Genomic DNA, 16,115 nt, shown 5'->3' on the forward strand with positions numbered 1-16,115 from the left:
AGAAGTAACATTACACAAACACAATGCAAAATTGCCCCACCAATGTTGGTGAATATTTGTTAATACTTTCTGTTAGTAAATGAATAGTAATTGAACTTGCCTGAACTCTAGAAAGCACCTACTAGCAAATGCCTGATGATGATCACCCTGCACCTTTAAGCATGGGTGTATTTACATGGCTGGCCAAATGAAGGGAATGTATTTAAGTGTCGGGTGGGTGTCTAGAGTGGGTACTCCATAGTAAAGGTATACAGTGACCAGATAAATTGATTGGAATTGAACTTAACTGATAAAAAGTCTCAGATGGGTAGTAATGTTAGTCTATAACTTTAAAAACAAGAAGTAGTCCTGTGGCCCATTAGAGACTAACCACCAACTTCATCAGAGAAGTTGGAGTGGAAATAACAGAATCCAAGACACACCTAACAAACAGAAAAAGTTACCTGTCAATTGTAGGACCCGAGTTCATGAAGCTAATTAAGTGGGCTTTTAATGTGAAGAAGTGCATGTCAGAGGCAGGGGAAATAGGCTTTATAGTGCAGTAACAAGCTAATGACTTTATTCAAGCCCAGGGTAACAGTATCTTTATCATTCTGAAAACTTAAATACTTCTCACCTGGGGAAGTGAGGAAGTGACAAAGCCAGACAGGTACTCAGAAGTCAACTACTTCTAGACAGACCCAACAAGGAATATAACAGAATACCACTGGTCCTCACCTACAGCCCCCAACTTAAATCCCTACAGCGCATCATTAGCAATTTACAACGTATTCTGGAAAATTATCCCTTAGACTCACAGGCTTTGGGATACTGGTCAGTCTCCACCTACAGACAGCACCCCAGTCTTAAGCAATTACTTACCAGCAACCACACATCATATCTCAGATATCTTCACCCAGGAACATACCCCTACAACAAACCCCATTGCTAACTCTGTCCACATATCTATACAAGCAACAAAAGATAAATGGACACAAATCAGTAGGGCTCAACAATTAATGTAATCTACTCACTCGTGGCGAGTAGATTATAAGCCGGCACAGCCGCACAAGGTGGTCTGCGCATGCGCAGCGTGCCGAACCGCCTGGCTGGCAAGTGGAGCTCGCTGTGGCTTAGCGAGCCCTGCAAATCAAACACCAAAAATGGAAACGCACATAAACCTGAGTGGGGAACTGTAGTCAGCCTGGCTTCCCGGTGGGGTTCCTCCTACTCTGCATCAGTGGGCAGCCACTCCGCTCCACTACACTGTCCCTTTAAGCCAAGCCCCAAGTCACTAGTCCGGTGTCTGGGCCAGTCCGCGGCGTCAAACTCTGTCGGGGCCTGGGCCAAGCCTCTGGCCCTGGCAGTGGCAGCAGTTTTTCCCGGTTCCTGGGCAGGGGCTGTGGCACGGAATCAAGCTGGCCCTCTGTGTCCTCTGCTAGGTTAGGTGGGCTGGACCAGGCTGTGGCCTCCCAGGCAGGGAGCAGGTAGTCAGCCTCTGGCTCCAAGAAGCTTGGAGGTCCAGGCCAAGCTTCAGTCCCTGCCCCCCCCAGGCCGGGAGCCTTGAGCAAGCCTCTGTCCCTTCTTCAGGTTCAGCCTGAAGGAGGGAGGAAGAGCTAGCTCAGTGGTTTGAGCACTGCCCTGCTAAATGCAGGATTGTGAGTTCAATCCTTGAGGGGGCCATTTAGGGATCTGGGGCAAATCTTCTCAGGGATGGTACTTTGTCCTGCTGTGAGAGCAGGGGACTGGACTCAATGATCTCTCAAGGTCCCATCCATTTCTATGAGATGATATATCTCCATATATTAGTATTAGCCCTGACTAAGTCTGCTGGCTGGGCTTTTATAGCTCTGGCTCCGCCCTCTGGCTTCTAGTCAGGTGGCTGGGCAGGGTCAGCCTCAGCCCAACATGGTGGTCGGAGGTCAGAGGGGTTCCTCCTCCTCCACATTCATGAGCGGCCATTCCGCCCCACTACAGGAACCTTTTTTGGGTTGGAGGCTGCTGGCCCATTGAAAAATCAGTCAGAAAAAGCAGCAAGTGAGGAGCAAAAATGAAAAACCAAACCCTTGCTGACATGGCCCCCAACTGAAAGCCCCCAACTGAAAAGAAAGACAATTCCAACATTCCCTTGGCACACTAGAGCCTTGGGTGTCCAAGCAAGTAGATTTTGTGTGCTCCAGCCCCACAGTGGGTTGGCAGTGGGGCTGGAGCTCCAGTATGGGCTCCCCAGTGCTTGAGAGGTAAGGAGCCCTGAACCTTGGGGGCCTGATACAGGCCAGAAGGCAGCCCCTGGTCATTAGGTTTCCCACCCCTAAATTATTATTTTTTTAAATTAATGGAGATTGCTTATCTCCTAGAACTGGAAGGGACCTTGAAAGGTCATTGAGTCCAGTCCCCTGCCTTCACAGCAGGACCAACTACCATCCCTGACAAACTTTTGCCCCAAATCCCTAAATGGCTTCCACAAGGATTGAACACTCAACCCTGGGTTTAGCAGGCCAATGCTCAAACCACTGAGCTATCCCTCCATGCTGCTGTAGGGGAACATTTTAACTTACCTGGTCACTCAATCGTGGATTTAAAAGTAGCCATTCTTCTACAAAGGAATTTCATTGCCCGTTTACAGAGAGAGGCTGCTGACCTGGAATTCATTTATGAATTTGACATTAGTTAAGCTCACGATTACAAAGACATTAACTGGTTATTGCAATACAAAGCCAATTTCCCCTACCTTTGATATTTGCATTTTCACATCAAAAGTTATGAATGGGACACATCCAGCCCACTTAATTAGTGTCATTAACACAGGTTCTACAACTGACAGATAACTGCTTTTTCTGTGTTTTATATCTTTGGATTCTTACACTCCCAAGTCCTTTGATTAAGTGGGTTTTACCCACGAAAGCTCATGATCCTATATATTCTGTTAGTCTTTGAGGCAGGGCTATTCAACACGTGGCCTGCAGCACCTTGAGCCACTTCCTGGGTCGCCTGCTGGCCTCATCGCTGTGGTGCCTTCTTGTGAGCCAAGCTGCGCGGCACTGCATTGAGCCAGGCTGCGTGCACAGGAACTGCCAGCTGGCGGGGGAGGGCAGAAAGAGGTGGCAGCAGAGCATGCTTCCTGTGTTTGGCTACAATGACAGCACCTCCCCGCTAGCTGAGCTGCATGGTGCCTCACTGAGCCAGGTTGCATTGGCACGTGCGCAGGAGCTGCTGACCGACAGTGGTGGCAGCAAGAAGTAGCAGTAGAGCATGCGTGCCGTTTAAGCCACAGCGGCAGCACCTCTCTGTGAGCTGAACTGCGTGGCACCACCCTGAGGCAGGCCATGTCAGCACATGCGCAGGAACTGCCAGCTAGCAGGGGGGCAGCAAGAGGTAGCGGGAGAGCACGCCTGCCACGTTGGCCACAGTGACAGCACCTCCCCACGAGCAGAGGCCGTGCAGCACCGCACTGAGTCAGGCTGCATTGGCGCAGGAGCTGCCGGGGGGCGGCAAGAGGCAGTGGGGGAGCCAGCCAGGCAGTTAGGCATGTGGCAAGGCAGCAGCAGAACTGGGCGGCGAGAGGAGTGGCGAGGCAGCAGCAGAGCCAGGCAGCAAGAGAGGTCTGCGCTGGGGTGAGAGAGGTCTGCGCTGAGACTTGGGTAGGGTTACCATACATCCTGTTTTTCCTGGACATGTCCTCGTTTTTACGTGTTAAATCGCCATCCGGACGAGCTTTTTAAAAGGCAAAATATATCTGGGATCTGCAAAGGGGATCAGGGAGAGGGCCTTCAGTGGAACGTTCGGGGCCATGCGCCTGGACCATTCACAGCTGCTCTGTGCACAGGCCCCAGTGCCTGGAGAGAAAAGCATGTGGTTCTGGTGATACCCAGGGCGTTACCCTTCGCCCTGCTAGATTTGTGTGTCTAGTTCTGCGAGAGGGAAAGAGCATTGGGTAAGAGCAGGGGGCTGAGGATGCCTGGCTCTGAGGGAGGGGTGGGGCATTCAGTTAGAACAGGGATGCTGGGAGTGCCTGGTTTTGGGGGAGAAAGGGGCATTGGGTTAGAGCAGGGAGTTGGGGAGTAACTGGCTCTAGGAGAGAGGAAGGGCATTGGACCAGTGGGCTAGAGAGGTACCTGACTTTAGGGGAGGAGAATGACATTGGGTTGGAGTGGGAGGGCTGGAGGGTGCCTGGCTCTTGGGGATGGGTGGGTGCATTGGGTTGGAGCAGGGAACTGGGCGTTAAAAGTTCTGGCTTTCCTTTCTAGTAAGTGGGCAGTAGGTCTGTTAGTTAGATTTGGAGGTTCCAGTCTCTGCTTTATGTGAACCGTGAGAGCTGGTGCTTGGTGGAGCGGGCAAGAGAAAGGAAGGGATTCTGGGAAACAGGATTCCTGGGTTCCTTTTCTAGCCATGACACTTCTCCCCTCAGTGCTTTTTACTTCACATTGATTGTTCTTATGTTTCAGTAAATGTTGTATTGGCAGTTTCTGTCTGATTTGTTGAAATTGTGAAGCCAAAACAAAAAAGTAGTCAATATAATAGTCTTCTGTTGATATGTGTTTTAGTAGTTACATTCCTGTACTATCCTTGCACATTAAAAGTGCTGTCATGTGAGTGGAAATCGGGTAAATATTGCATTTTATTAATATCAGCAGAACTGGCTTGCATATTGTGTAGTCTTGCCTTAATCTTCTTATTCATGCCTGTCCATGTGTAAGAAGCTATTTGCATATATTTGCATAAATATTTGTGTACACACACACACATATATATATATATATATATATATATATATATATATATATATATATATATATATATTTGCATATATATGCAACCACACTTAAGTTGTGGCCCTCGTCATGTACTGTGGATATTATTGTGGCCTCCAGGGCTTCCAAAGTTGAATAGCCCTGCTCTAAGGAGCCATAGGACTACTTGTTTTTAAAAAGGGACATTAAAGGAATGAATGGGGAGGAGGTTGGGGACCCCTGTGATTGGACAGCAAGAGAGCCACCCCCTTATTTTTATAACCTACCTCTACTCCCTCCCCTTGTAGGAGGGTTGATGGTTAGGTACTGGCAATGGATTTGCTGGAGGGACATGAATGGAAAAAGAAGGGGAACTGGTAAAAGCCTCCCAGGTAATTATGGAATAACCATGGGGTTACCTTCACTGTGTGCTGTCATGCTGCATGGTCTCACATATCTAATAATAAAGTTGTGACCTGATTAAACCCATGTCAAATATTTCCTGTCCTTCTTTCCGTATAGCCATACATGTGATGTGTCTACCCCTTGTTTAAAATCAAGAGTGAAGACATAAATATCCAACTTGTTACACTTTAAACTCTAAACATAAACCTTTATGCTGTTTGGGGGGATTTTTTAGCTGTTCCCTTTTGAGAATCTGCTGCTTTTGGCCTCAGTCTTTAAAAGTAAGCCAAGCCATCTGGGAAAGTAAAGGGCTACCAATACAGGCAGTCCCCGGGTTACGTACAAGATAGGGACTGTAGGTTTGTTCTTAAGTTGAATCTGTATGTAAGTCGGAACTGGCGTCCTGATTCAGCCGCTGCTGAAACTGATCAGTTTCAACAGCGGCTGAATCTGGACGCCAGTTCTGACTTACATACAGATTCAACTTAAGAATCCCAGGAATCCCCAAGTCAGCTGCTGCTGAAACTGATCAGCGGCTGATTCCAGGAAGCCCTAGGCAGGGGCTTCCTGTAGTCAGCCACTGGTCAGTTTCAGCAGCGGCTGACTTGGGGACGCCTGGGGCAGAGCAGCTGGGGTGCTGCTGGGTTGGTCCAGTAGCGCCACCGCGGCGCTACTGGACCAACCCAGAAGCACCCCAGCTGCTCTGCCCCAAGTGTCCTGATTCAGCCACTGCTGAAACTGATTAGCAGCGGCTGAATCAGGACTCCTGGGGCAGAGCAGCTGAGGTGCTGTCGGGTTGGTCCAGTAGCGCCAAGGAGCGGTGCTGCGGGACCAACCGGCAGCGCCCCACCTGCTCTACCACAGGCCCGGGGGTTTGCTCCACATTTCCCTGGTCTGCTGGGGGGGGGAGGGCCACTAGCTGCGCCCCCCCCAGCAGACCAGGGACACGGGGAGCAAAGCCGCAGCGGCGGGGTCCCGCGCCTCCCCGGCTTTGCTCTGGCAAAGCCTCAGAGGCGCGGGACCCCTCCGCCTCCCCGGCTTTGCACCGGGTGTCCCTGGTCTGCTAGAGACAGTCCCCAGCAGACCAGAGACACCCGGAGCAAAGCGGCAGCAGCAGCATGGTGCCGCGCCTCTGAGGCTTTGCTCTGGCAAAGCCTCAGAGGCGCGGGACTCCGCTGCCGCTGCCGCTTTGCTCGCGGTGCCTCTGGTCTGCTGGGGACCGTCTCCAGCAGACCACGGACACCAGGAGCAGCTTTTCTCGCCCCGGAGGTCGAGGTGGCGGGACCGCTGTGCTCTGGGCGGTCCCGCTGCCTGCGAGCCCTGCGAGCTCTGGGGAGAGAGAGCCCCGTTCGTAAGTGCGGATCCGACATAAGTCGGATCCGCGTAACTCGGGGACTGCCTGTATAGAAGACAAGCCAAAGACTTCCCCAAAGACTTTTTTTGTAAAAAGGGAGGTTCATTTTTCAACAGACCATGTCAGCCATATAACAGAAGCTGCTAGAAGCATAAATAGACATTTATAGAAAGTGGTAAGTGATAAATTATTTTGGAGTTGCATAAGAGTAATAGTAGACTAAATTAGAGGTTTTTTCATCATTTCTATTTGAATAAACATATATATACCATATGTTCAAACACTAATGTCTAAAGTTGTCACCTAAATCATTTAGTTGCTGATGAGATGCTGAGCACCTACAACTTCCAAGTGATATAAACAAAATAACGTTTTAAAGTTTGAAAGATTTGGCCATAATTTGTGCTAATTTCATGTGATATACAAATTCATTCAGAGGTAGTTCATTGTAAAATATTTGTCCTTTTATGCCTTGCTTACCTATGGCAAACCAATCCATCAGTCAAAAACTAAGCCACATACTCTATTCCAGCCGCCTTCATTAGGCAAGTCTAAGCAGAGTTGATCCCTGAAAGTGGAAAAGATTCCCTCCCCTGGGAATGAAAAGGGGAGCAGTCACATTTCTTTCTTTCTGTCTGTGCATAATATCCTTATAAACCTTTTACTGCACTCAAAATAATTATAATCACTTTTTAAAGTTTCATAAATAATTATTTATATCTACTGAAAGATTTGAGGTTCATATTGACTTTAATCATAGTCATTTGAAAGTAAGTCCTTTTATATATTCAGTCTTCACAACATTTTATCATGACAGCTTTCTCTAACATTTAATATAATGTAGTTATTTTAAATTGCAACATGATTAACCAGCGCATTTTTGGTTTTGTTGAAACACAAGGTCATTTTCTGGCTACTAAGTTAATTGCACAGCTTGCTTAAATCCAACCACTTTTTGGGTATTCAGAGATTTGATTACAGGATTGTAAAGCTTAAATAGTATTGATTAATCTCATCCATGTGACTTTGGTAGCTTTTGCTATAGTCCAATGTCAGATGGCATAATCATGATAATTTAATTAAAGGTTTCTTGGACTCTTTTTAGTTGAAATCTTCTATAGCACAGCCATTGCAACAAAATATTTATGGTAACTTTTACTTAGAGGAAATATTCTCTTACTTAGAGAAATATCTAGTCCTGAATGTACTTTCAGTCAAAATGTTTATTATTTGAATGAAATGAACTGCAGGATGGGCCCATAAACAATAAAATTCAATAGTTAACTGTACAATTCAGCAGGATTGATTTGTGTTCACAATAAATTAAGTATGTAAAATGTAAATTAAGTTTTATTGATCCTGGAATATTTATTTTATTACTGAGCTAACAATTGTACATACTAATTATAGCTAGGAGTATCATATCTGATACTTATCTGAAATTCTGTGATAAATTATCCTGATACTTTTGGTAAATCCTAAAGGAACAGATAATGGTAGCGTAATGGCAGAAATGGAAAAGAAGTTCAGAAATAGTGTATTACTAGCTAACAAGCATTTTGCAGAACAATTCACATTTGTAAATGATTTTCAAAATTTTCTTATGTGATGAATTAATTGATGGATTACAAATGGAGCATTCAATATCCTGTCTCTCACAAAGGTATACAATGTGTCAAAGTTTCATTAGTAATATGCACATTGTTATCCTCAAAATATGTGGCTAATGATTTGTGAGGATGTAGAGTCCTACTTTCTTCATCCCTTTGTGTGTTAGCACCTAATAAATTAGTGGTATTTTATACTTTTGCACATTGTTTTACATCTACTGAATGGCCAATATTTATGGTTACTTTTTGCTATGGAATAAAACAATAAAGGCTGCTATATCACTACTTCTCAATTAAAAATCAAAATACAGTTAAATAAAATAAATGTACCATAATATTAGATTCACTGTAGTTATAGCAATTGTATTGTTTAGCTGTTCACAATGTTTTTAACAGTGACCTGGAAGACAACATAAAATCATCGGGGTAGAGGTTGCAGTTGACATACAAATTGAGGTTATGGTAATTGATGAAGAGGATAGATTACTGATTTAGATGATTGTGGATTATTTGGTAAACTGGATACAAGCAAACAATATAAATTTTTAATATGGCTAAATGTACATATATACATGTAGGAACAAAGAATGTAGAGAATCTATCCTGGAAAGCAGTGACTCTGAAAAAGATTTGAGAGTCATGGTTTATAATCAGCTGAACATGAGCCCTCATTATGACACTGTGGCCAAAAGAGCTATGATGTTGCATAAACAGGGGAACATTAAATAGGAGTAGAGGTGGTTTTACATGTGTATTTTGCACTGACATCAACCACTAGTGGAGTAGTTCTTGTGCCCAGAATTAAAGAAGGATATTTTCAATTGGAAGGGGCTCAGAGAAAATAAACACAAACAATTAAAAGTTTAGGAAAACAGAGTTTATTGGAATGGAATCTAGGAGCTCAACCTATTTAGTTTAACAAAGAGAAAGTAAAAGGATGACTTGACTAGTATAAGTATCTACATAGGAACAAATATTTAATAATGGACTTCTCAATCTAGAGGAGAGCGGTATAACATGATCCAATGTCTGGAAAGTGAATAGTAATGATGATTAATGGAGTCTCCATCACAGACTATTTTAAAATCAAAACAGGATGTTTTTCTGAAAGGTATGCTCTAGGGATTATTTTGGGTAAGATTTATGGTCTGTGTAATACAGGTAGTCAGAGTAGATGATTACAATGATCCCTAATGGCCTTGGAAGCTATGACTCATTTAAGATGTGCTTTGTTAAAGTAATCAGTGTATTTCTGATTAGCTACTATCTCAAGGTTATCTTCTTTCAATTGATCTGTGCATGTGCCATTGTCTTTATTTCTTGGTGTTCACTGACAATAAAAATAATTTTATTTATTTAAAATCATACCTCAATAGGAGCTATTTCTAATATATTCTGGAGGAAAAGTGCTTCTTTAATTTAAAGTGGAAATGTTTTCCCTCTTTAGGTCATCCAAATCTCACCCAGGACCTGTTGTCCATATTAGTGACAATCCAATGGATGAAGGAAAGGTATGTTGGAATATTAATTGTTTTAATAAAATTCTACAGTCACATTATTTGGGGGGGGAGGGTTCCTTTTATAAAAGGAATAAACCATAGACCAGTCTATTACGTAAGTGCCATGGATTTTGAGGAAGTACTCAGTAAATGAGGAAAAATTCATGATGGAAAGGATATATCAGTATTACAGCACAGAACTTTTGAGATGGACTTACAGTAAACTTCCGATAATCCGGCACCTTTAGGACCCAGGGGGTGCCGGATTATCAGATATGCCGGACTATCAGAAGTGGGGGCTATGAAGGGTCTGGGGTGGGGTGGGGGGGAAGCCACCCCAGGCCCCTCATAGCCCCCCCTTCCGATAGTCCGGCTCTGCCTCAGGCGTCCCTGATTCAGCCGCTGCTGGTCAGTTTCAGCAGCGGCTGAATCGGGGACGCCTGAGGCAGAGCAGCTGAAGTGCTGCCGGGTTGGTCCCGCAGCGCCGCTCCTCGACGCTACTGGACCAACCCGGCAGCCCCCCAGCTTCTCTGCCCCAGGTGTCCCCAAGTCAGCCACTGCTGATACTGATCAGCAGCTGACTCCAGGAAGCTCGAGGCAGAGCTGCTCTGCCCCGGTCTTCCTGGAGTCAGCCGCTGGTCAGTTTTAGCAGCGGCTGAATTGGGTCTCCTGGGGCAGAGCAGCTGGGGGGCTGCCGGGTTGGTCCCACAGCGCCGAGGAGCGGCGCTACTGGACCACCCCGACAGCCCTCCAGCTTCTCTGCCCCAGGTGTCCCCAAGTCAGCTGCTGCTGATACTGACCAACGGCTGACTCTAGGAAGCCAGGGCAGAGCAGCTCTGCCTCGGGCTTCCTGGAGTCAGCCACTGGTCAGTTTCAGCAGCGGCTGAATCAGGGACAGCTGGGGTGCTGCCGGGTTGCTCCCGAGGGGCAGCGTTACAGGACCAACCCGGCAGCACTCCAGCTGCTCTGCCCCCGGCTTCCCCGATTCATCCGCTGGTCAGTTTTAGCAGCGGCTGAATCGGGGAAGCTGGGGGCAGATCAGCTCCAATGGTCCGGCTGCCCGGAGCACTGCCGGGTTCCTGATGGTGCCAGACCATCAGATGCCGGACCAACAGAGTTTTACTCTAGTAAGATCACTTGAAGGGTATGATTAGATGAGCTGTTTGGGCTAAATCAAGTGAGTGTTTGAGCTGAATCAAGGAAGAAAACTGAGAGAGAAGATTGGTTGGTTTTGAATATCCTAAAAGGCATAAATGGAGGAAGAAGCTTAATTTAACATGGTAGGCAGTAGGGAGATAGTGATGGAGAGGCTGAAAAGAGTCAAACTTGTGTTTGTCTTCCTCTTTACTGATCAGTGTTTCTCTTCGCATGTCCTCTACAGTGTTTGTCCATGCATGGTTTCCATTCTCTGCAGAAATAAGTAGTGTTGTGTGTTTTGATGGTAACCGGAGAAGGGTAGTGTGACACACAGAACTAGTAGTAGGAGAATTCTGCTACTACTAAGGTCAACAAGATCATGTCACCTTGTGTATGCCTATAGAAGGAAAAAGAAAAGTAAGAGGGATAGAGAATGTGGGAACATGTAAGAGAGAGCTTTGCTTTCTTAGAATAATATTTGAGGGATCAAAAGGATGGGATTATTAGGAACAGATTTTTTCTAATGCTTATCAAATATCCAAAAAGAGCTGTTCTTCAAGTTGTTCTAATTCTCTGAGATTTCAAACTATTCTGCTGGAAACTGTTCACTTGCTGAAATGATGGTAATACATAGTGTTCCTGCAGAACTTTCTCCATATTTTTGTAGTGCTGTAAAATAGCTCCTGGAGAACAGTACAAGACACAAACTAATTTTCAGCTAATTTAGAGAATGTGTAGCAATCATGTAATCACGGGTCTATTCCTTGACCCTGATGACCCCACTACTTCAGTGTGTCTAGAAGATGCATAACTGCATCTCAAGCCTAGCTGCAGGTTTCTTCAATTATGCTTCCAGGAAAAGCAAGATTTTAATCCAGAACACACCCATTCTAATTTGCTTGTTCCTTTCATCCTGAAATATCAGGAGCCGTGCAATCTGAGGATTTTAGGCTGTTTTGGGCTTGAGCTGTAAATAAATATGCTTCAGTATGGAACAATCATCAGAGGCAAAATCTCTCATTAAAAATGGTACAATCTTACTTTATTCTTTCTGTCAAGTCAAACTGATGAATATCTAGCCATTTTAATTAGTCTTTATCCTCCAACTTTTCATTATTGCATTCCAGTTTTATAAATTCATTGAATTGGCTTGCTTTCAATTTAGTCTTCCATATAATTAACTGCTCGTGTGTTTCTCTGCAATGTATCTAAATACCTAAATTTAGGTAAGCCATCTATGAAAGATACAATCCTGTTCTGAAAGTGAATAGAAGTTAAGAGCATTCCATGCGATATATTTCAATATCTTCTTCCTAATCACTAATAGAGCACTGTAGGACGTGCTTGGGGACAAGTTTGACTTAGTATTGAACTGAAATGGCAGATCACAGATTTTTTTAAACTAAATTTTTAACTTCAATACATTGTTGTATCTTACAACACTAAAGTTAAAAATTAATGCATTAATTCACTTTGAAGTGGCTCTAATAGAGAGAAAGGGCAGTAGCAAGTGACTTCTCAAAAGAGAGACATAGTTCATCCCTGGGGAGTGAACTCCTACAGAACTAAAGACCATCACAAATCTCACTACCTTCTGCTCCAAATGCAAGATGCACATCTTTGACCTTATTCATTTTTTTTCCAACCTAAATGTTTGATGGAGAAGTAAGAAGTATGCACATTTAATAAACATCCCCATAAAACAAAACCCTCTGAAAATGCTGCAGAGTATGCACAAATATACTTTGTGGAAAGAAGATGAAAAAGAAAGAATAAACTACATTTCACAGATATAATCTTCAACATGACTGACCACTGGAAGACATACCTGTAAAGAGGAGATTTAAATTTCAGGACCTGTCTATACAGAGCAAGCTACCATGTTTAAGAAAAGTTTAAATGTATTTATGATAGAACTGGTTGTTGGGGAGGAAACTTTATTTTAAAAGTGATGCAATGTGGTTGGCCATTCATCCTTTAAACTTAATTTTGAGAAAATGCATGATGATGAGAGAGAATCAAGAAAAGTAATTCAGCATCTTACAAAATTTATTAAAATTCTCTCTTTTGTATTGCATAAAATTAGGACTGTCAAGCGATTAAAATTAATCATGATTAATCATGCAATTAACCATGATGTTTAACAATAAAACACCATTTATTTAAATATTTTGAGTGTTTTCAACTTTTTCAAATACTTTTATTTTAACTGTAACACCAAGTATACCAGGCTCACTTTATATTTATTTTTATTACAAATGATTTGCACTAAAAAACCCAAAAGAAATAGTATTTTTCAATTCCCATATTACAAGAACTGTAGTGCAAAGTTGAAGTGACAAATGTAGAATTATGTACAAAAATAACTGCATTCAAAAACAAAACAGTGTAAAAATTAGAGCCTACAAGTCCACTCAATCCTATTTCATGTCTACTTAGATAAACAAGTTTGTTTACATTTGCAGGAAATATTACTGCCTGCTTCTTGTTCATAAGTGAACTGCCTGAAAGTGAGAACAGGCATTCTCATGGCATTATTGTAACTTGCATTTATGTGCTAGATGCGCTAAAGATTTGTATGTCCCTTCACACTTCAATCATCATTCCAGAGGACATGCATACCTGCTGCTAATAGGTTCTGCTCAGTACTGATCCAAAGCAGTGTGGATTTATATATGTTTTTTTTCATCATCTGGGTCAGATGCCATAAGCAGAAGGTTGATTTTCTTTTTTGGTGGTTTGGGTTCTGTAGTATTTGCATCAGAGTGTTGCTCTTTAAGATTTCTGAAAACATGCTCCACTTTCAGATTTTGGAAGGGACTTGAGATTCTTAAACCTTGGCATAAGGTCTGTAGCTATCATAGGAAATCTCACATTGATACCTTCTTTGTGTTTTGTCAAGTCTCCCTTGAACGTACTCTTGAAAAGAACAACATGTGCTGGGTCATCATCTGAGACTGCTATAACATGAAATATATGGCAGAATGTGGGTAAAACACTGGGCAAGAGACATACAATTCTCTTCCAAATCCTTGAGTCACAAATTTAATTAATGCATTTATTTAATAAGCTTCATCAGCATGGAAGTATGTCCTCTGTGATAGTAGCTGAAGTGCAAAAGGTATATGAATGTTTAGCGGTATCTGACACACATGTCTTGCAATGCCTCCTACAAAAGTCCATGTGAATGCCTGTTCTCACTTGTAAATAAAAAGCGGGCAATGTTATCGCTTGCAAATATTTCTCTTAGTGATTTGCTGAACAAGAAGTAGAACTAAGTGGACTTTTAAGCTCTAAAGTTTTATATATTTTTTTGAATGTAGTTATGTAACAATCTACATTTGTACAGGCAGTCCCCGGGTTACGTACAAGATAGAATCATAGAATAATAGGACTGGAAGGGACCTCAAGAGGTCATCGAGTCCAGCCCCCCGCCCTCAAGGCAGGACCAAGCTCCGTCTACACCATCCCTGACAGATGTCTATCTAACCTGTTCTTAAATATCTCCAGAGAGGGAGATTCCACCACCTCCCTTGGCAATTTATTCCAATATTTGACCACCCTGATAGTTAGGAATTTTTTCCTAATGTCCAATCTAAACCTCCTCTGCTGCACTTTAAGCCCATTACTCCTTGTCCTGTCCTCAGAAACCAAGAGGAACAAATTTTCTCCTTCCTCCTTGTGACACCCTTTTAGATATTTGAAAACCGTTATCATGTCCCCCCTTAATCTTCTTTTTTCCAAACTAAACAAGCCCAGTTCATGAAGCCTGGCTTCATAGGCCATGTTCTCTAAACCTTTAATCATTCTTGTCGCTCTTCTCTGTACCCTTTCCAATTTCTCCACATCTTTCTTGAAATGTGGCACCCAGAACTGGACACAGTACTCCAGCTGAGGCCTAACTAGTGCAGAGTAGAGCGGCAGAATGACTTCACGAGTTTTGCTTACAACACACCTGTTGATACAACCTAGAATCATATTTGCTTTTTTTGCAACAGCATCACACTGTTGACTCATATTCAACTTGTGGTCCACTATGACCCCTAGATCCCTTTCCGCCATGCTCCTTCCTAGACAGTCGCTTCCCATCTTGTATGTATGGAACTGATTGTTCCTTCCTAAGTGGAGCACTTTGCATTTCTCTTTATTAAACCTCATCCTGTTTACCTCTGACCATTTCTCTAACTTGCTAAGGTCATTTTGAATTATGTCCCTATCCTCCAAAGAAGTCGCAACCCCACCCAGTTTGGTATCATCTGCAAACTTAATAAGCGTACTCTCTATCCCAATATCTACATCATTGATGAAGATATTGAACAGTACGGGTCCCAAAACAGACCCTTGAGGAACTCCACTTGTTATCCCTTTCCAGCAGGATTTAGAACCATTAACAACAACTCTCTGACTACGGTTATCCAGCCAATTATGCACCCACCTTATCGTGGCCCTATCTAAGTTATATTTGCCTAGTTTATCAATAAGAATATCATGCGATAGGGACTGTAGGTTTGTTCTTAAGTTGAATCTGTATGTAAGTCGGAACTGGCGTCCAGATTCAGCCGCTGCTGAAACTGATCAGTTTCAACAGCGGCTGAATCTGGACGCCAGTTCTGACTTACATACAGATTCAACTTAAGAACCCCAGGCTCCGCGGCTTAGCTCTGCTTTGCTCCCCGTCCCCCTGGTCTGCAGACCAGGGGGACCGGGAGCAAAGCGGCGGAACACGTGGGCAGCGGACAGCCCAGATGCGTCTGGACTGTCAGCTGCCCGCGTGCTCCGCGGCTTAGCTCTGCTTTGCTCCCCGTCCCCCTGGTCTGCTCCCCGTCCCCCTGTTCCGCCGCTCCCTTCCGCCCCCTTTGCTCCCCGTCCCCCTGTTCCGCCGCTTTGCTCCCCGTCCCCCTGGTCTGCAGACCAGGGGGACGGGGAGCAAAGCGGCGGAACACGCGGGCAGCGGACAGCCCAGACGCGTCTGGGCTGTCTGCTGCCCGCGTGTTCCGCCGCTTTGCTTCCTCTCCCTGGTCTGCTGGAGACCAGGGAGAGGGAGAGCCCCGTTCGTAACTGCGGATCTGACATAAGTCGGATCCGCGTAACTCGGGGACTGCCTGTATTGATACTGATCACACAACAGTACAGTATTTGTATGAGGTAAATGGAAAAATATTATTTATGATATTTACAGATCAAATATTGGTAATAGAAATAATATGAAGTGAACATTGTGTTGTAATTGGGAATGTAGAAAAACATCCAGAATACTTTAAAATTTTCAGTTGGTATTCTATTGTGGCAATGCAATTAAAACTGCTATTAATCATGATTAATTTTTAAATGGCAATTAATTTTGAGCTAATTGCATGTGTTAACTGCTATTAATTGACAGCTCTGCATAAAACCTCTGTTA

The 16,115-nt window shown here is 43.9% G+C and overlaps 1 protein-coding gene across 8 annotated transcripts in view; it reads left to right on the plus strand.

Annotated features, from left to right (window-relative positions):
* Positions 1-16,115, plus strand: part of STXBP5 (syntaxin binding protein 5) — a 194,812-nt gene that overhangs the window by 71,683 nt on the left and 107,014 nt on the right. For all 8 annotated transcript variants that reach the window (XM_025184070.3, XM_075924382.2, XM_025184056.3 and 5 more), the window contains exon 6: positions 9,526-9,589. In XM_025184070.3, coding sequence (XP_025039855.3) covers positions 9,526-9,589 — 64 coding nt within the window. The remainder of the gene's footprint in view (positions 1-9,525; positions 9,590-16,115) is intronic.

Source organism: Pelodiscus sinensis, chromosome 3 (assembly GCF_052426305.1).
Source record: "Pelodiscus sinensis isolate ZL-2025 chromosome 3, ASM5242630v1, whole genome shotgun sequence".
In the NCBI taxonomy this organism is placed as follows: domain Eukaryota; kingdom Metazoa; phylum Chordata; order Testudines; family Trionychidae; genus Pelodiscus; species Pelodiscus sinensis.